Raw genomic sequence first — 21,217 nt, 5'->3', positions numbered from 1 at the left:
CTTACATAAGTATGAACTGGCGTGTCAAGCTTACTCTCTTCCTGTCTCCTCCCTCTTTGGCTCTGTTTATAAAGCCCACAGTCGTCCACTGCTCTTCAAAGGAATCATGTGGGCGACTCTCATGAAGTTAGATCTGGCCTCTGCAGGCCTGGCTCTGTTTCTGGGCCTGATCATTCTGGTTCTGTTCGAGATCTTTAGGATTAATTCCTCCAGAGGTCGAACTCCTCCTGGTCCCAGACCTCTGCCGTTTGTGGGATCCTTACCACAGTTTTTGAAGAACCCATTGGAGTTTGTGAGATCAGTGAGTCTTTGCTCTCTGTTTATTGTATAGAGGATTTCTTTTTTTGTGCAAATGTGTCTTATGTTCTCCTTGTGTTTAGTGCGATGATGTCTAAACCACTTTAGTTGTGTTGAAGTGCTGTGAAATCTTCTCCGAGTAGATGCCTCAGTATGGAGAGATGAGCACTTTGTATCTTGGGAGGAAGCCTACGATAATGCTCAATACAATCCAGGTCACAAAGGAAGCCCTGGTCCAAAATGGATCATCTTTTTCAGGAAGGCCACCTATACCACTTCTAAACTGGATCACTAGTGGATATGGTCAGTAAAACGTATTAATTTAAAGATGTTGGTGCTGTAATGTACTAATACATCCGAGTTTTGATTAAATCGAAAAAGGGTATTGTATTGTTCCGAATATAAGACAACCCTGATTAGAAGATGTGTCCGTGACATCACCCATAGGATTCTGAAGAGCAGTTTTGAAGCATACAGACGAGCTGCGTCATACCCGGATAACATTTACATTTACATTTATGCATTTTGCAGACGCTTTTATCCAAAGCGACTTACATTGCATTCATTTTTGTCAATTCTTGCTTTCCCTGGGAATCGAACCCATGACTTTGGCGTTGCTAGCACCATGCTCTACTCATTGAGCTACAGGAAAGACAGAAAATGGTCAAAGCGGTGGGATGTGGGCGGAGCTGAGGTGATGCGATGACTAACAGACAGCAGATATATGGCTATCCACCTGTCACTCAAAGTGGCCACGCCCTTAATTAATGCAGAACTTTAAGGCTTTATATAATGTACACAAATGAGTTATAAAAAAAACACCCACTCACAATTGTCATGAAGGTTAAAATTAGCCGCACAGACCAAAACCGAAATTTGTACCAAGCTGTAAGCATGTTTTTTTTCTGCTATAAAGTTGGGAATTTTAACATGGGGCTCAATGAGATTCTGCCCCCTTTTGGAGCATGTCTAGTGGCCGGTCGATTAATTGCAGTTTAAGTCACTTCCGTATTGGCTTATACTAACAGAAACTGGGGGAGGTTGCCACTTGAACACAAATCAAACTAGAGTACGACATCAGGGTCATCATTCTCAGCCATTCCCTCTTTCCGCTGATTAGACCGGTTAAAGGGTTATTTCACACAAAAATGAAATTTATGTCATTAATGACTCACCTTAATGTCGTTCCACACCTGTAAGACCGCCGCTCATCTTCGGAACACAGTTTAAGATATTTTATATTTAGTCCGAGAGCTTTTCTGTTTCATCAATGCAAGCGTATGCACACTATACTGTCCCTGTCCAGAAAGTATGGAGCTAGAAATATGACAAAATTATCTGAATTTGAATGGTATAAATCTGAATTTTTGACAAGTGTAATCTAACAAAATTGAATATTTATGTTGCATTTTACATAGTTCTGAATTTGAATTTTTAAATGTTGAATATAGAACATTTGAAATTGAACACATCTGTTTGAACACAAATGAAAACAAAATGTTTTTATGTCGAAATTGTATAGACATGTATTTTCAAACAGCAGATATTTTGTTCTTAATTAATAGACTGCAAAAATTGTTAGAAAAGATTCAAGATTTCAGATGAAGAAGAAATTCAGAACATCAAATTCAATCCGCAGATATGATGTTATTGAACTCTGAAGCCAGGACAAATAATAATTATTTTTTTAATGATCTGACATTCGTTCTCGGCCACGTCAAACCGCGACTGGCTGCATGTTCAATGCTTACGTTAAAATTGTTGCTGACCAAACATTTTACTGTTCCAATCTTTTTTTGTGGATAGTAAAATGTTGCATACAGGACAATTGAGCTGTTCTGTGTCCATGCCCATGAGCTTTGTCATGAAGGCAGTTACATACAGTTCTGTCAGACAAACTGTCACGTTTGTTATCTTTTGATTAATATTTTCTAATTTAGTAATAGTCCTATTACACTCAAAAAAATGACTTTGTGGCACTGTTCCTTTTACCCAAATATTTTTTGTTAAAATAACACATATATATTTATTTTGCCACCAAAACACTATTGTATTGCGTTAAATTAACTTAACCTGCATCACTTTACACTATACTTAATTATCAATCGTTAAAGTAATGTAAACGGTTTCATTTCGCAATTCAAAAAAAAAAAAAAAAAACCCGGATGTGACGATTTCCAACGTATTGGATGAACTTGAAGACGACGCGCAGCACGAAGGTGGCAAGGTAAGAAAATATAAAGTTTATCTAAAGGCAAAGTCTTTTATTTCTGTTAATATTTCGTTAAGTCTGTTCTGGGATGTCTGTTGTTTAACTATCAAGTATTGTGGGAAATAATGTGCCATTTTTGGGAGTTCATTCATGCGATTGAAAGGTGAGTTTAATGTGCATGTGATTCTCTGTAACGTATATTAACGTTAGTGTATAACACTTATATATGTAACGTTATGTATGGACGTGGAAAAAATGTTTGGGCAACATACTAAAATTCTTAAATAGTTTTCAGTTAACCTAGTTTTAAGTTAATGAAACGAGCAGTTAAGTTATCAGGCATTCAAAAACGCTTGAAGTGAAAAACATTTAAAGTGGCTTAATGTACTAAGACTGTAATACTATAAAAATCAAACTCCGGGAAAACATACAAATAAAGCATAGAAATATGAATGCAACGCGTTTAGTTACAGGCATTTTCACGTGGCATGCATGCTGCCTTCACGTGCTATCGTAAATGTATTATGTTACGTTAATTCCCATTTCTGATGTCGTGGTTATTAGCTATTTACGTTGAAATAAGCGACTTCGAAGGACGTGTGTGTGAAGTTTATAACTATGAAGTTAGTGTACACCTTATTAATAAACCGTACTACATGCAGATAAGCAGATTAAGCCTGCTAGTGAATGCATTGCAACACATTCAGTTTACTTAACATTAACGTTACACATCATGTTAAGAGTTCATTTTCTGGTTAATCTGTTTATCTGCACACAGCCTGTGGTTTATTAATAAGAATTTGATCTTGTAATATTACCCTCTCAGTATTATTAGCCACCTTAAGCATTTATGGGAGGAAAATGCTTAGAAATTACACATTATATATATATATATATATATATATATATATATATATATATATATATATATATATATATATATATATATATATATATATATATATATATATATATATATATATATATATATATAAAATGTGTAATTTCTAAGCATTTTCCTCCCATAAATATGTATTATATATCATATATATATATGAATGAATGACAGTATGTTTTTCATCATGGCTTTTCCAGTTCATCCGTACCTATGGTGAAATAAAGAAATGTCACTACTTCATTGATAGAGAGCTACGTTTTTTGGCTAAGGTAAGTGAAGCACTCTATTGCTTTTTAAGATTTTTAAAAAGTAGTAATATTTTTGCTGACTTTTGTTACAATCTATGGTTTGGCTCAATGATAGTATTTAGCCTAAATTTTATGAATTCTGCTACAGTACGTATTGCACTGATATAGTATTAGCTGTGAGCAGACTGTATCAATTAGTGCATTAGAAAAATTGTTAATTACAGATCAATTATTTTGCACTCCTTACATAAATTAGGAAATTAATTTCACTACAACCAAGTTTTATCAAACTGTGGTCAAATATTACTTTAATCTGTCTAATGAGTGCGTTTTAACGAGCAGTGAATGTTGATTAACCATCTGGGGTCATACTTGACAACGATACTTGACAGTAAATGGGTTAATATATATATATATATATATATATATATATATATATATATATATATATATATATATATATATATATATATATATGGGTGTGTGTGTGTGTTTGTGTGTGTGTGTGTGTGTGTGTGTGTAAAATTTGGTGCAAAATGCAGTTTCATCAGTTTTCCTAAATTAGATCGTTCGAATGTTTTACACAATTACATGTGGTAGAGAGCTGAATGTAAAGGCTATATTTTGTTAATGTTCTTATTTGTATCTTTAGACTGATGACATTGAAGTGAAGAGACAATGCATAATTGAATCTCTCGGTGTCTACCTGAATGAAGACCCTAGCAGTCTGATATGGGAGTATATTGTGAGTATATGTGCTTTTAAAATGTTTTCTGCATTTTTCAGGATGCTAAATGCTTTGTTAAAGTTAATACACAAGAATTTAAGAGTATTGTATTCTTTTTAAATGTCCCCTCTAGGATGCAGACATTGCCAGCACTGAGGAGGCGATCCAGAAGACAGTGATGGGAATTTATGTAATAAGACTTGAAGGTGCAATACATAGAAGACAGCCCAGCAGATGTGGGAGTGGTGTTAGAGGGTCAACATTTCTTCAGGATCTTAGCAGTGTCCCATATGCAACAGCCATGACTGATATATGGACTGAACTTGAGCTACCCTCCTGAACTCAGGTACACATTCAATGTACTGCAAAAGTTAGTTCTGGAGCTGGATGTCAACAAGTTATCCAATAAAGTGCAACACTGAAGACCAAGCTGTTAAACACTGAAGACCAAGCTCTTCTCTGATATGTTTGCGTAAGGACTTCCTGGAATGCCAAAATGTTAATGTAACTGTCTAAATTTTGTAAAAATCATTAAAAGGGTTAGTTCACCCAAAAATGAAAATAATGTAATTTAATTACTTACCCTTATGATGTTCCAGACCCGTAAGACCTCTGTTCATCATTGAACACAAATGAAGATATTTTTGTTGAAATCCAATGGCTCAGAAAGGCTTCCACTGGAAGCAATGACATTTCCTCTCTCAAAACCCATAAAAGTTACTAAAGACGTCAGCGATTTTAAAACCCCGCGATCCGAACCGCTGAATCGATCCGCTAATTCATAACACTCCGAAGCTTCAGGAAGAAATGTTTTCGGCCGTCACGTAGTTATTTAGGGTTTTTTTTTGCGCACAAAAACTCTTCTCGTTGCTTCATAAAATTATTGTAGAGCCACTGTAGTGATATGGGCGTTGTAAAGACATATTTAGTGCCTTTTATGGGTCTTGAGAGAGGAAATGACATTGTGGCCAATGGAGGCCTTTCTGAGCCATCGGATTTCAACACTAATATTTTCATTTGTGTCTGAAGAGGAACAAAGTTCTTAGAGGTCTGGAACGGCATCAGGGTGAGTAATAAATTACATTATTTTCATATTTGGGTGAACTAACCCTTTAATTTAATTGTATTTATCCTTTACCAAGTTTTATAGAGGTTATTATTTTTATTTTTTAACTTTCAGTGACTTTGCTGAAGAATTACTCTACTCTTAACAGTATGACGTTGTAAAAGTCATTTAGCTAATGTTAATGCATTTCCACAGGTGTCTTGAATGTACTTGCAACCCTGTAACAAATACAGTTTGATTCTTTGTTACGCATCTTGACTTTTTTATGACTCTAGAAGACAAACACACACAAACAAAATGCTGATTTGAATGGCATAACTTTAAATAGAAAACATTGAGTTAAAGTAACAAAAACTAATTGGATGGAACCACTGTCCATAATTTAAATGAGTTATTTGAGACAAATCTCCTTGTGTTGGTTGAATGAAACATATTTAGCCAGTTTTAAATGAACTAAAGCAAGTTCACTGAACTTAAAAGGTTTAAGTTACATGGAAGCAATACCATTGATTTGGTTGGACAGTACAATTTCACTTAGATTCTCTCTCATTCAATTGTGTTGTCACAACACAAGGAGCTTGCATAGATTCAAAAAAATCTATTAATGTTAATAAAACATAATTAGCTTGTGTGGAACCACTGTCCATAATTATATTAAGTAAGTTTAAAGAGAATTTTTTTTGAGTGTATTGTGAAGTGGAACTGAACATTGGTCTGTGCTTTAGCCTGCTCTTTGCTGTTCAGTGCAGCCTCACCACACAGATTTTATTTCGCACAATTAAATAAAACAGGCCGGGTGCTGATTAATATTTCATATGGGATACACATTTTTTTCTGTAAAACGCGTTAAGTTGCACAGAAGATAGCCCGATCTAGGACCTGTCTTGTACAGTTGGCTAGGCAACGTGGGGGAGAGGACGCTGGCGTCGTCTGTTCGCCGCTTCTCCGCCCACAAATCATGTTACTGTACTATTAGATTTAGATTTTATTTTATTTCCTTATGTTTGTGACTAGTCTAACAGTCAGAGCTACAATTGGGGCTGTTGCTGATTGCTGGCAGCCACTGAGAGGACGTTGTTCCTCGTTTCGCCGTTTTCCACCGCTTCTAATGTTTACGTTTGAATTGCTGCGGTTGGTTGGTTCTGGTTTGGTGGACATTTGATGTTTCTCGCCGCGACTGCTCACTGGTGGTCTCCCTTGGGCTTAAGCTGCATGGTGGCTGAAGTTTGCACCGGGCTAGCGTCATCTGGGCCATCGTAATCGGCGTCCGGCATGATGTTGGGATGTTCCGCTTCTCGGCTGCGCCGCTGTTCCGTCCTGCATTGCGGCCGTGGAGCGGCTTGGACTTCTGCGCCGACCCCGGTGTGTCCACAGAAGTCCCCGGAAAAATGTTCTGCCTCCTGCATGGTGCTGCGGCGATCCCCATCGTTTGAATCGTCACGAAGACCCATCATCTGGTCTTCAGCTGTCCTGCCTCGGCAATATCATCAGGACACACTGCCGCTGGGAGAAATTTAAAACATTGAGTGGACCACAGTGTGCTGCGGAGCTAACAGAGACTTCCACCATCAGCTGTTTTCTGTTCACCATCAGCTCTGTTTCTGTTCACCATCAGCTCTGTTTCTGTTCTGTTTTCTGTGTTGGTTGATTGTTTGTAGTATTCTATATTTTTACTTTTTATTCATTTTTTGTGTTATCCCCCCCCCCCCCTTTGTTGCACTTTGAGATTCTTCGGAATGAAAAGTGCATTATAAATAAAATCTATTATTATTATTATTATTACAGTTTAAGAAGCGGTAGCCTACTGCTATAAGACTATTATTTTGTTGAACAGACCTGGGCTGAATCCGAGATCGCCCCCTATACTCTCAAATAGGGCATTATTTGAGGGGACAGCCATTGTCCGAAACCATAGTGGACATGTTCGAGTGATTTATACCATTCAAATTAAGATCATTTTGTCATATTTCTAGTTCCATAGTATGAAAGGTAATAAAAACATCATCAAAGTAGTCCATATGTGTATTCAAATGGTTTTGAATCAATGCGCTGATTCATAACCGTTTGAATCTTTATTTGGGGATTGAAAACAAACCCAGAAGAGAAAACAATGCTGAATAAAGTCGTAGTTTTTGTTATTTTTGGACTAAAATGTATTTCCGATGCTTCAAGAGATTCTAATTAACCCACTGATGTCACATATGGACTACTTTGATGATATTCTTATTCCCTTTCTGGACATGGACAATATAGTGTGCATACACTTGCATACGCTCTCGGACTAAATATAAAATATCTTAAACTGTGTTCTGAAGATGAACGGAGGTCTTACGGGTGTGGAACGACATAAATTGCATTTTTGGGTGAACTAACCCTTTAAAATTTGGCCGGTAAAAACCAGAGAATATATATCAAACCCAGAAAATGTGCAGAAGGCAACACGTTTTACTCTTATTTGTCGGTCCCTATTATTGTGGGTGTATTATTGAAATTGAAAAGTCTAGACCCTGAATATAAGATGATCCCATTTTTTCATCATGTCTTATTCGGAACTATACGGTAATGGCAAGATTGTTGATAGTCTAAGTTGTCTGACTGTCTTTGTTCAACTTTGTCCAAAGGTCTGTTCTCTTTCCATCAGGTATAATAATAGTCACGTTTGGTCACACCTGGAGGCAGCAGAGACGGTTTGCTCTGCACACGCTAAGAAATTTTGGCCTGGGAAAGAAATCTTTGGAGGAACGGGTGACAGAGGAAAGCAGTTACCTACTTTCTGAAATGCTCAAATCAGAAGGTGAGGATTTTAGTCTGTAAATATGTTTTCAGTGTTTAGAGGTGCTGTACTCTGTCATGCTCCAACTTGTCTTTGTTTAGTCAAACTTCTAAACAAACTTTAAACATGCTACTTTACGTAAGTATGTAGACGGAGGGCATAGTCCCATTGTGCTTTAGTATTTTGGTTAACTTCAAATGCCAATAATCCAGATTGTTTTGTCAGCAAGCTAGCTATAATTTCAATTTTTGATTTTCTTTAAAGTATTAATGAACTCCCTTCCATGGTTTTCTTTGTTGAAGGCAAGCCTTCCGACCCACAACATGCAATACACAATGCTGTTTCCAACATTATATGTTCCATCGTCCTGGGGGATCGGTTCGACTATGACAATGAGGACTTTGGATACCTTTTGGAAATCGTGAAGGAGAGCGTCAATAGTGCAGGGTCACTTGTTGGGCAGGTATGAACAAGTGTTAAAACAGTTTTCAGCTAAACACTGTCCTAGTATCCAACTGGATCTCACTCTACTGTATGCATTCCCATAAGTTGTTGAGGTGGGCCAGAGCGCGGTTCGGCTGGGCTCGAGCTCGGTTGGCATGCAGAGTGAGCGCTAACCGCACCAGAGCACGGAACAGCTGTGCGCTATAGTCATCATTACGACAGCAAACACCAAATTAGTACTACTTGGATAAACTTTTCGATTAAATCAAGTATATTTAGGTTTATAACGGTCCTGGTTATCACCTTATTGATTAACATAATTTGTAGTTTGCGAGCTGTAAATTCCTCCATCAAAGTCAGCTGGCTCCTTCTAATACGTGCAGTGCAGTCAAGTGAAAATCGCTGTCCGGCATAAATGATAAATCTTTTGGACAGTCTTTTAGTGAAAATGTTTTTATTCCGGTCTTCTTCAAAACAAAAAGTTGCATCGTGCATGACGCAACCGTACTCCGGCCACGATACGTTAAGTGCAAGCATAAGTGCAGGCCAGCGGAGGAGTAGGGAGGGGGGACAATCGCTCTTGGGCACGGTACAAGGCAACCTAGTGTGAGTACACCATTAATGTGCAGCATAAAGGCCCATTTGCACTGCTGTTCTTATTGCAACCCCACAGTTTGGTTTATTTCAAGACTTTAATGTCAGATGTGTTTGATTAAAAGCAGATGTGTATTGTCTATCTATCTTCACAGTAGTACCACAATTACATACATAGGCCGACATAATTATTGTATTTAATTGAAAAGGTTATTCATTTTTGTCACTCATTCATTCATTTCTGAAGTCATTGATAGAGTACAATTTATTTTGTGACAAACTAATCCAAATATTTAATGAATGGCATTAAAATGTTTTTTTTCCCAATAATTATCAGTAGAATTTTCAGAAAAACAATATTTTTGAAAGAGCTTCCCTGTGATGTCAGAGTGCAGTAAAATGCCACCTCAACACAAAAACACCTAATTTATTAGCCCTGCCCACCGATTCGCACATGGCATATAATAGATAAATAACATAGGCCTACGTAATGCTAAACTGGATCAAACTACCAAGCAATAAACAGGCCGTTGAAGATTACAAAATATTGTGCAGTGCGTGGTTGTGGAAGAACAGTTCGCTGCATAAGCTTCCTTCAAATTTCAATATTAGGTAGGGCTGGACTGGGGCTAAAATTCGGCTCTGGCATACCCGGAACATGCGGCCCATGAGTTCCCCGTGAATGTTTTTGCTGGGGTTGGGGCCTCCCACATTTTTGGGTTGAACAATCTTATTTTTCACATGTTAACACATCATTTAAGAAAGACACTGAGAAAAGACACATCTATCTTTCATGAGGCTATTACATTTCATTAACTCTATTAAAAAAAGTTAATAAAACTTTTAAAGAGGGAAAAAAAAGCTTCCTTAATTGGGATCCAGACTTTAAAACTGTTTTATAGACTATAGTTTAACTGTAGGCCAGTTTCATTTAAATGTAAGATCATGGTAGTCACAGGGTAAAAAACATAGACTGTACAAACCTTGCTCCTCATTATATGGCTATATGATTTTTAAAACTACATAAAACATATATAATAAACTAAAGCTAAAAATGTTCACCTGTAGAAAATACGAAAACAGCCTCTATAAAAGTGATTTATATTCTGCAAGATTTAAGTAATATAGCAACATTTTTAATAAATGTTTCTTCCAAAACACCATATTTCTTCGCTGTTAGCTGCAAGGTAAATTGTGGTTGTGCTAAAGTGAAACGTTTGTGTGTATTGCCATTTTCCACTTTACCTCGTCATGAATAGGCAACATGCTTGCGGCTGTTTTCAGCTGATTCAACACAGAACCTGTAATGTTTCCATATCACACGATTGTATAAAATTCGGAGTCAAAGTGCCATATAGAGCAGCTGTTAAACGCAGCGTACGTTCGTCAGCGGCTGCGCTGTGTGGATATTCGCCTTTTGCAGTTCCATGCGCTCAAATAGCCTACTAATAAATAAATAAATAGAAAAAAGCGCCTAATACGGAGGGGAGGTCTCTCTCGCGTCGGCTTGTCAATTCAGAAGACAAACCAATGGGCCGCTGTCGCTGCATGTTGTCAGTGGTACAAATTTTTTTTTTTTTTAAACACTACCGGCCCCAAAGTGCGTCGCCCCACCAGGCAAATGCCCGGTATGCCAGATTACCAGTCCAGCCCTGATATTAGGAATATGGTTGAACTTTATTTTTAATGAAGTTCCAACTCACGTTGGTAAAACATTGACCATTTTTTAGATTAATTTCACCACGGATTCTTTTGTAAACAAGACAGGTCGTGACTGGATTCGCAAACAGAATTAGATAAAAAAAACATGCGGTGCCTTCTATATTGGATCTGATAGGATTCACAGCAATGATGCAACCTTAACCCTAACTGTGGAACAAAACCACTGTGCAAAACAATTTGTGAGTTGTGAGTTTTTTGTGTGATAGAATTGTATTGTTACAAATCGTCTGATATCCACTAATTATGTGTACGTGTCTAACTAAATATAATTAGCGATGACTTACCATGGTGTCACAGGCTGGAGTATCATTTGTTTTTGAGGTGTTGTTGGTTCATTGTCCTGTGATTCGGAATCAGACTCTGGGTCAAACATATATTAGCGAATCATTCCTGTTGCCATTTTTCAACAATGAAAGTTTTCAAAAAAATTCCCCACATGTACTGTCAGGGAAGTCGGAACTTATTATAATATGCAAAACTGTTTACTTCCATTTACTTCCAAGTCTTGAATGCCAGTTTATGACCCCTTCAATGCTCATGATTTACTCAAAATAAGTACCTACTCTGTGAGTATGTGATTTAGGATGCAGGTGTTTTGGAGCAGGTTAAAAAGAAAATTCTGCTGTTGATGCTGCATAGTTATCTGTAGCCTTTTTCTTTTCCAGGTGTTTAACTTATTTCCCATCATCAAACATTTCCCAGGGCCCCACCAGAAAATCTATCAGAATGGCGAAAAGGTGAAGAATTTCTTCAGGAAAGCAATCAAAGCACACCGAGAAACTCTGGATCCAGACAGTCCACGGGACTACATTGATGCCTACCTCCTGGAGATTGAGAAAGTGAGATCACGACCAACCGTTCTAGAAACGGTTTAATACGCTCTTTGATGGTAGTTACTATTTGGAAAGGTGGCAGCGATTTGGCCAAATAAAACATGTTCTTGAAAGAACATTGTCTTGGGTTACTTGCGTAACCTATGTTCTCTGAATAGGGAACAAGACGCTGCGTAGCAATTACGCAATGGGAATGCCCCCTGGGTGTGCTGATTGTCTGAAGCCCTTATAGAATCACGGGAATGCAATTCATTGGCTGATGGCATGGGCCATTCAGAAAACATAGGTCACGCGGGTAATCTGAGATGTTCTCTTTCATAAGTTAACTCAACACTGTGTAGCAATGACGCAATGGGAAAGATATACCACACGCCAAGCTAAGTGCTGCAATATCTGGCAAAAAAGCACCAGAAAAACCTGAATGTCTGGATTAAGCGGACAGGACATTCAAACCCGGAGCCATGTCAAGATCCAAGCTATAAAACCTGACAACAGTGTGCGGAGAGGACCAACCTTCCGCCACACAAATGTCTTCCAGAAGAGTCCCTCTAAAAAGTGCTTGAGAGGAAGCCACACCTCTGGTAGAGTGTGCCCGAATTGCAAGAGGTGAAGGTAGCCCATGCACCTCATAAGCCAAAGAAATATCCCCTGTAACCCAACAGGTAATTCTGTTTTCGATGCGGCAAGCCCACAGCGACCAACACAGAAACACCAAAAGTAAGTTCGATTTCCTCCAACCTCCAGAACGATCCACATGTAGCTTCAAAACCCAAACAGGGCAGACCAAATGAAACTTTTCATCCTCCAAAGAGGCCAAAGGAGGAGGGTGGAAAGAGTGGAGGTTGGTGGTGACTTGAGAGAGAAATAAAGTGGACAACCTTGGGCAAATACCCATTAGGTAACCTTAACCCGACCAGGAGCAAAATACAAACAAGCCTCACTAACGAAGAGCGCTTGTAAGTCCCCCACTCGCTTCAGAGAAGTTAGAGCCAACATAAGAGCCACCTTGAGATTCAGGATCCAATCCAGTGCTTATTTAATCTAATTAAATAATTCATTCATTAGATTAATCCCTCTAAAATGACTGATAGGTCCTAGGAGGGGATACAGGGGGAAAGTACTGGTCTCAGGCGCCTCACCCTTCTCATAAAGGATGAAACCAACCTATGCCTTCCCAAAGGTACCTCATCCAACTACCTGTGAGCAGCAATAACAGCGACATGCACCCTAAGCATAATTGCTGCCGCCCCAGCCGCAAACTTCTCCTGCAGGAATTCCAGCACTGAGCCCTTTAGGCAGTTAACTGGATCCAAAGCATGGGCTTTGCAACATGACTTGAAAACCCCCACTTGGACTAATAGAGCTTCCTTATGGAGGGAGCTCTTGCATTAGCAATGGTCTAATGAACATCTGCAGATGGTCATTACTCAAAACTGATGGCCTCTGATGGGCCACACCCACAGCTTCCAAATTTCGGGACGAGGATGCCAAATTCTGCCCTGAAGCTGAGACGGCAGGTCCTCTCTGACTGGAATATCCCAGGGAAGGCAGTCCAGAAGGAGAACCAACTATGAGAAGCATGGGGAATCTGAGATAGCCAGAATGGTGCTACAAGCAGGAGACTGACTCCGCTCTCTCTCACTCTGTACATAACCTTCAGAATCGGCTTGATGGACAGAAATGCCTAGAGTTTCAACCTCGGCCAGGGATGAGTGAAGGCATCTGGTCTCCTGGGACATGGAGTGCCCTCAGAGACAGGAATTTGCCCTGGGCCCACAGGAGGAAACAACATGCAAGCATGTCCAGGGTGAGCATACATGAGCCCCCATGGCGATTCACATGAGACACCACAGCCATGTTGTCCATTCTGACAATGACGAGATGTCCCCTGAGAAAAGGGAGAAAGTGGCGAAGGGCTAAAAAGACAGCGCTCAACTCTAGGCGGTTTATGTGCCAAGCTAGAACTTCCTCCGTCCAGATTCCACATGCTGGCCTGCTCTCAAACACCGCACGCCAGCCGGTCAGAGAGGTGTCCGTCGTAATCATCTGGCGACAGGAAACCGCCCCCCATGTTGACCCCTCTTTGAAGAAAAAACAGGATCTCGCCACACTAGCTCTCAATAGGTAAAGGGCCGATCCTGTCGGTCAGGCCCTCAAGAGCTTCATCCACCAAAGCAAGGGTCTCATGTGAAGCAGTCCCAGAGGAAGCAACTGCAGCTATAAGATCTAGAAGCCTGCGACAGGTCCCCACAGAGACATAATGGTCAAGCCTGAAGTGGGCCAAGCATGCGACTAGACTGGAAATCCAGACAGGAGCCAGACGGGCTTGCATCAAAACGGAATCCAGATAGACCCCTATTAAGTTGGTCTGTTGGGACGGTATGAGCACATTCTTGTCTCTCGTTTACTCTCAAGCCGAGGGACTGAACGTGGCGAAGCAAAATATCTCTGTGATAAGCCTAAAGCTCCCTGGACTGGGCGTCATTGCAATGTAGCGTTGAGTGAACATATAAAAAAAGAGAACTTTTTTAACGAACTACCCCTAAAATGTGAAGGTACTTCAAACCCCCAATTCCATTTCTTACTCATAAATTTGTTCTAGGACCATATCCTACAAGGTGAAATCACGGTAGGCTGCTAGATAACCAAACATGCATGAATCAATTGAAATGCTTTCTGTTTTCCTTGGAGCAGCAAAAGTCCAACGAGGACTCCACATTTCATGAGGATAACATGATTCAGTCAACTGCTGATTTGTTCATGGCTGGAACCGACACCACATCGACCACCATCAGATGGGGGCTTATCTACTTGGCACAATACCCAAATGTACAAGGTACTTAGGCTTAAACAGTTTGTTCACCCAAAAGTTAAAGTTCTGTCATTTACTCACTGTATGAGTTTTGAACACAAAGGTATTTTGAAGAATGTTGGTTGATAAATTTCATATTTTTTTCTACTATGGAAGTCAATGGCTACATCGACTGTTTAATCACCAACATTCTTCAAAATACCATCTATTCTGTTCAACAAAAGAAAGAAACTCATACAGGTTTGGAACAACTTGATGACAGAATTTTCATTTTTGGGTGAACTAAAACTTAAATTATGCATGCTTTCTATTTCACTTTGGATCTGCCTAGTTCATAAATTTAGATATAAAGGTGATACACATAGTTTGCATGCATTTTAAGGGTTTGTTTACCTAAAAGTGAGAATTCTGTCATCTATCAAAGTCAGTTGCTTTTGTTTGAGTAACAGACACAATTTTTGTCATCATTCAGTGAAAACCCTCCCTCCACAGCTCTCGAATCTCATTTGTAATTTTACATATTCAAAAATATAGCATGTCACGATTGGTTTTGAGATGCACAAAAACCAGTACCATTTGGTATTGATGTCAAACCTCGTTGCATATGCAAGACAATCTTGCAATGATGTTTCTTGCATTTGCAAAAATATGTATTTTACCAGTTGCAAGAGCAGTTCTTTCGCAGTTCTGCCCTTTAATATTGTGTTTTTATTTTGTTTTAGAATCCGAATCAGAAAGACCTTTATTGCCAAGTGTGCTTTCAAAAGGGGGAGACATTTAACCAATCACGCTGAGACCTTTAAAAAAGACACCAGACATGCAAGAGATAAACAATAGATTTACAAGATGCATCATCTGTAGTATATCTGCATTCTGTGACATGAATCAGGGAAGAGGGGAGGAGGTAGAGAGGGGGAGATGGTTTTGGGCAGGGCAGTGTCCTACAGTCTCTCTGTGGGATCTTCTCTCCAGATTAGTGAGTTTTATTGTTTTATTGCAGGGCGTTGGACCTCAGCTTTTGTCTTAGCAGTAAAACCACTTAAAAACATGAGATTCCCATGTCTCACTAGCTGCTGCCGGTCTGTCAGGTAGCTGGTGATCCATTGACAGATTGAGGATGGAATGGAGAGCATGGTCAGTTTAGCTGTGAGGAGATCAGGCATGATGGTATTAAAGGCAGAACTGAAGTTCAAATAAGATCCTTGCATAAGTCTGTCGAGATGTTGATGCATGTCCCATGTTGACTGCATCATCCTAGGAACTGTTTGCTCTGTAGGCAAATTGAAGAGGATCCACCAAGGGTCCAGTGATATCCTTAAGGTGGACCAACACCAGTTTGAGAGTGACAGGCCATTTAGTCCAGTGATTTTGGGTTTATGTGGGATAGGAACGTTAGTGGAGCGTTTGAAGAAGCAAGGAACTTCACACTGCTCCAATGATCTGTTGAAGATCTGCGTGAAGACTGGGGCCAGTTGGTCAGCGCAGGCTTTCAAACAAGCCGATGAGATGCCATCTGGGCCTGAAGCTTTCTTGGTCTTCTGTTTTTTGAAGGCTCTGTTCACATCCTCCACACTGACCTTAAGCTCAGGTTGGATGGCAGGAGGGGTGAGGAGAAGGAGTGCAGGAGGTGATGGTGAGGGTGTGAAGGGCAGATTAGAGTGGGTGTGTGGTGTGAGACTGGGCTTTCCAAACCTGCAGTAGAATGCATTCAGATCCTCAACCAGTTGTTTATTCTCTACAGATCGGGGGGATGGTGACTTGTAGTTGGTGATGATCCTCAGGCCTGTCCAGACAGATGACGGATTGTTGGCTGAAAACTGTTTTTTCAACTTTTCAGTGAAGCTTATTTTAGCAACTCTGATCTCCTTTGTCAGTCTGTTTCTGGCCTGGTTATACAAGATTTTATCCCTAGAGAATCCTCTTTGGCATGATGAAGCTGTTTGAGTTTCCCAGTAAACCATGGTTTATCATTAGTGAATAAGAAGAAGGATTAAGGATAAGAATGTTTTAAAGTTCTAGCGTGCAAGTTTTGCCCTTTTAGTAGCCAAATGGATATGCTGAATTGGAAAAATATTGCATAACTTGTAAATGCAACTAGGTTGATATAGATTTTCATTGTAGCACACAGGTAGGCTAGTCCCATTCCAAAAACACCATTGTTTGAGTTGGTGTAAGGTTTTAAAAGTGCCATATGTTTCAGGTGGTCAACCTTCCAGTGGCTTGGTTGTTGTATTTTAACACTGAGAAACGTACACACATGAACTTTAATTTCGTTACAGAACGATGTCATGAGGAGATTGTTCGGGTGCTGGGTTATGACCGTTTTCCCAGCATGGATGACCGTGACAAACTACCATACACGAACGCCACTGTTCATGAGTTTCAGCGATTTGGTAACATTGTACCCACTAACTTGATGCATGAAACAACTCAGGCCACAAAACTACGAGGATACGACATTCCCAAGGTAATGAATGAAGCCTGATTTGTTGTTTTTCCTGATTGAAATTGTTTGTCTAACAAAGTTTGTTTTTCTAGGGCACACAGATACTGACTAACTTAACAGCCATTTTAAGTGATAAGGAGCACTGGAAGTATCCAGACACTTTTAACCCAGATAATTTCTTAGATGATAATGGACAATTCTTAAAACCAGAGTCTTTCCTCCCTTTCTCCTTGGGTGAGTCACCTCAACGACAACAACAACATCAGTAGACCAAGAGCGAACCCAACTTGATTTGAAACTGTGTTTTATCTCCATTTTTCAGGTCCGAGGACATGTCCCGGTGAGACTCTGGCTAAGATGGAGCTCTTCGTCTTCATCACTTGTCTCCTGCAGCGCATTCGTTTCTCCTGGCCCCCTGGTGTGCCGTGGCCAGACATGAATGGGATTTTCGGTTTGGTCCGCTCTCCTGATTCATACGACATCATATGCCAGAGCAGAGCTTCCTAAGGATTGACCATCAGTAACCGTTGCGACATTAAAGTGCCCCTATTATGCGATTTTTAAAAGCTAATGAGTTGGTTTTGGAGGTCTCCTACAACAGGTTTAAATGGATTAAATGTCAAAAAGCGCTTTAAATTTTCTCATAATATACTTTGCCACAGTGTTCAATGATTCTCAAATGACTCGATGGATGAATCCGTCTCTCTAAATCCTTCTCTCTAAGGCCCCGTCCACACGGAGATGCGATCAGCTGTATACATTTAAATTTTGTCAGATCCAGCGTTTTGGAAGCATGAATCCGATATTTTCTGAAACTAGGTCCCAGGGTGGATGTATCTGAAAACAACAATCTTACGTTCTTGTGTATACAGTAAGGATGTTAACAGATGACCGTTTGACCGTATCAACGTTAACCGATCAAAGTTGTCGGTTGTTGGTTAAAAAAAAAAAAAGATCTCTAAATTAGGCTATTATAGACAGTGGACTAAACGCTACTACAGTTTGCCATCTCATTCCAAAATCTGTTTGTGTGAAGTGAACAAATCCCTCACACTCAATTTTTCATAACTCGCCTGTTTGTACTTAATAAACCAATAAACCCATTTGGCGTGATGTCACAGCTCAATGTCAAGCGCTCAATGTCAATCGCTCACAAGGTTTGCAAAAAGTAAACAGACTAAAACACTCGAGGTTAGAGCCAGGGCAGACGACAGTATGAAGCGTGCAAAGAAAAGTAGTGTGGGACCATTTCACCAAAAAGAATGACACAGATGTTAGTTGCAACTTGTGATACAGTGCTTAAATACAGAAGCACATCTTCTTTCTCTTTATTATTGTTAGCACTACCTCAAACTAAAGCGGCGTCTCTTCGGAGCTATCATTTTCTTAAATGAGACGCGGCAATGTTTCAAATGAGCTTCTAACGCTAGACAAATTCCTTTATTTTCAACGCGATCAGCTTGTACCCAAACCATTTTGAAACTAAGGAGCCATTTGTCCTCCAATTACAAACAAGCTCCTCGGCGCCGCGTTTGCGCGACTCATGTTTCGCGCTGTAGGGGATTTTAAAAAAAGTGACGTGAGTGGAAGGGAGGCGGCAGCGCAGGGACAGTGTATGTGTGTAAGCGGGAGGCAGAGCGGCAGAGAGATACGACAGAGTTGCGTAATTGCAGGCGCAGCTCGCGGCTGTTATTTCAAATAGCGCAGCATATTTTAAACTAATCGGTTAACCGGTTTCAACCGGCTAATGAGGCTCGGTGGTCGGTCAAGAAAATGTTTAGTTTTCGCCATCCCTAGTATACAGCCAATCCGTATATTTTGCGAAATGGTGATGTCATCACACTACGTCCAGCACGGTGAAAGAGTTAAGGGATACAACTAAGGGCACTGGGTATGCGCACATCAATGTTGCTTCATTTAATTACCGTTTTTGCATTATTGTAAAGGTAGGTTTAGTGTTGGGGTTGGTGTAGGCGTTAATAAAACACATCTGTTAAGTAGCAAATGTATTTAATGTTATTTTATCGTGAGATTTTGCCTCACCTCTTACCACTGCTATCTAGCCACAACTCTTCTTCATTGTCTTTAGTGTATTTCTGTGGCAGAATTACAGTGCCACACACTGGCCTGGCATACATACTACATCGTTTTGAGTTGTTTTCATTGCTCTTGTGTGGACGCAGATATTTCTTAAAACGAGGAGAAAAAAAGATTGAATTGGGAAAACTCTGGCGGAAAGACGGGTTTGGCGCCCATCTAGTTGATGCATATCATACACTTACAGAAGAACTTACACACACTCTCGAAAAAAAGCACAGTCACTTGATTGAGAGATTTATTTGTGAATTGTGATGGAATAATTACTTTATAGTTGTATTGGAGGTTTACACACATTGTGCCGTTAATCTTTGTCATGCATCGGTGTGAGTGATGACGGATATTATGGGAGTGGCTTGATGCAGCTCAAGAGATGCAGATCATTTGATCTTGACTGTTAAGAGACTTTAATTAATAGTCACATAACAAATCTGATTCAAATTGAATCAAAAATGAAATTACAACATTAAAATAAAAATGTAAAGTGTGTACAAATATTATAAAATCGTGAATATAAATAATTGGGAATCATGTTCATCATTTAATTTATCTAACTTTTATGTTGGTTTTGTCGTTTGTCTGTTTCCTTATAAAGGTCCAGAAATTCGTTTTTTCTTCTTCTTTTTTCTTTTACAAGTTTTTTGCCAGGTGGCTTTTTTAATTATAGGATGTCATTACGTTGCCTTGACGCCAGCCAACCGCTGTATTGCTGATCTTGGTTTCGAGTATCGATGCAGCAGTGATCTCAGATATCTTAATCCAGATATTTTAATCCAATCCGCAAATTCGTTTGAACAACCAAATTAGCCAGAGATCAGTTATCAGGATTAAAAGATCTGGGATCTGTCAAATCATCTCGGATGTATTAAGCGAGGTACGAAGAACGGGCCCCTGAGCTCAATGAATCCAAAACAAGGGTATTCAGGCTTAACGGCCAAACGGACATGAGAGCAAGTCAAAATCAAATAAGAACATTCTGCAGAAAGGTAAAGGCCCTGACTAATACTTAAGCACAAAAACAAATTTTGTCTTGTTTCTACTCTAAATATCTAACAATTCTTAAAGGGATACTTCACCGTTTTTTCATATTAAACTATGTTATTCCCTTAACTAAGATGAGTTGATACATACCTCTGTCGTCTGAGTGTGTGCACTTAATCTCTCTGACGCGGGGTGACATTCTGATAGCATTTAGCTTAGCACACTAATCACAGTTCATTCCTATGGAACCAAACAGAGATCAAGTTAGAAGCAACCAATCAACTCCACGTTTCCCCTATTTAAATACAGTTACACGAATAGTTGGACGATCAAGTATGGTGACACAAAATAAAACGTGGCGCTTTTTTAACCGAGTTAAAAAGGAGAACTATAATGTATGGCGGAATAGCACTTCTGAGAGTACTTCAACTCGGCGCAGTAAAACGTCCCGGCCGAAACATCCTCCCTCACATCTCCCCCTCCCTCTCTTATTTCCGTAAATAGAACCAACGTGATCTGCACGCCTGCATCAGTAGTAGTTTGAGCAGAGTTGACGAAGTACCAGTTTGTAGGAAGATAGTTTGAACAATCATGGGTATAATGTGCGTCGTAAAGGGTTGTGAGAACAAGGCGAAGGTATTTAGTGCCGTCATGTTTCACCGATTTCGGCGGAAAGCTTGGTTAGCTGCTTTGAACATGATGCAACAACATCGCTGGAGATTCTGAAGAAATGGCGTGTTTGCTCCGAGCATGTCACACAGGCGGACTATACCTCCACAGGATTACGCCTAAAGGATTCTGCCACACCGACAATAATCAAAGCAAGAACACAACAAAGTGGATCATCACCTAACACTGTAAGTGTCCGTTTGCATGGTATTTGGTTGTCCTGAAGTGCAGGTGGCAGTAACCTTAGCTTATCAAACTTTTGTGGTGTTTAACCTAGTAAACACAAGTAACTTTGCTGCGAAATCAGTGCGCTTGTGAGACAGGCAATACAGAGTTTTTGACTGTTTGATGTACTTGAGAAGTGAGCTCAGAAATAAAAATGAAGTATAAGCCTAAGC

At 39.7% G+C, this 21,217-nt stretch overlaps 1 protein-coding gene across 1 annotated transcript; it reads left to right on the top strand.

Moving 5' to 3' along the window:
* Positions 1–66: 66 nt before the first annotated feature.
* Positions 67–20,266, top strand: LOC137078329 (cytochrome P450 2B4-like). The gene is made up of 9 exons (XM_067445521.1): positions 67–301; positions 441–600; positions 8,090–8,242; positions 8,524–8,684; positions 11,647–11,820; positions 14,509–14,650; positions 16,906–17,093; positions 17,165–17,306; positions 17,395–20,266. The coding sequence occupies exons 1-9, from the start codon at positions 107–109 to the stop codon at positions 17,577–17,579; spliced, it is 1,500 nt and encodes a 499-aa protein (XP_067301622.1). The 5' UTR covers positions 67–106; the 3' UTR covers positions 17,580–20,266.
* The last annotated feature ends 951 nt before the right edge of the window (positions 20,267–21,217 follow it).

The sequence above is a fragment of the Pseudorasbora parva genome, chromosome 6, assembly GCF_024679245.1.
Source record: "Pseudorasbora parva isolate DD20220531a chromosome 6, ASM2467924v1, whole genome shotgun sequence".
Taxonomy (NCBI): Eukaryota; Metazoa; Chordata; class Actinopteri; order Cypriniformes; family Gobionidae; genus Pseudorasbora; species Pseudorasbora parva.
Note: the sequence above shows the minus strand (reverse complement) of the source record. Positions and strands in the feature narration are given on the sequence as shown.

Coding starts and splice junctions, on each gene's coding strand:
- LOC137078329 (XM_067445521.1), top strand. CDS start 107: ATGTGGGCGACTCTCATGAAGTTAGATCTGGCCTCTGCAGGCCTGGCT. Junction 8,685..11,646: donor CAGGGTCACTTGTTGGGCAG/GTATGAACAAGT, acceptor TTTCTTTTCCAG/GTGTTTAACTTATTTCCCAT. Junction 14,651..16,905: donor ACAATACCCAAATGTACAAG/GTACTTAGGCTT, acceptor ATTTCGTTACAG/AACGATGTCATGAGGAGATT.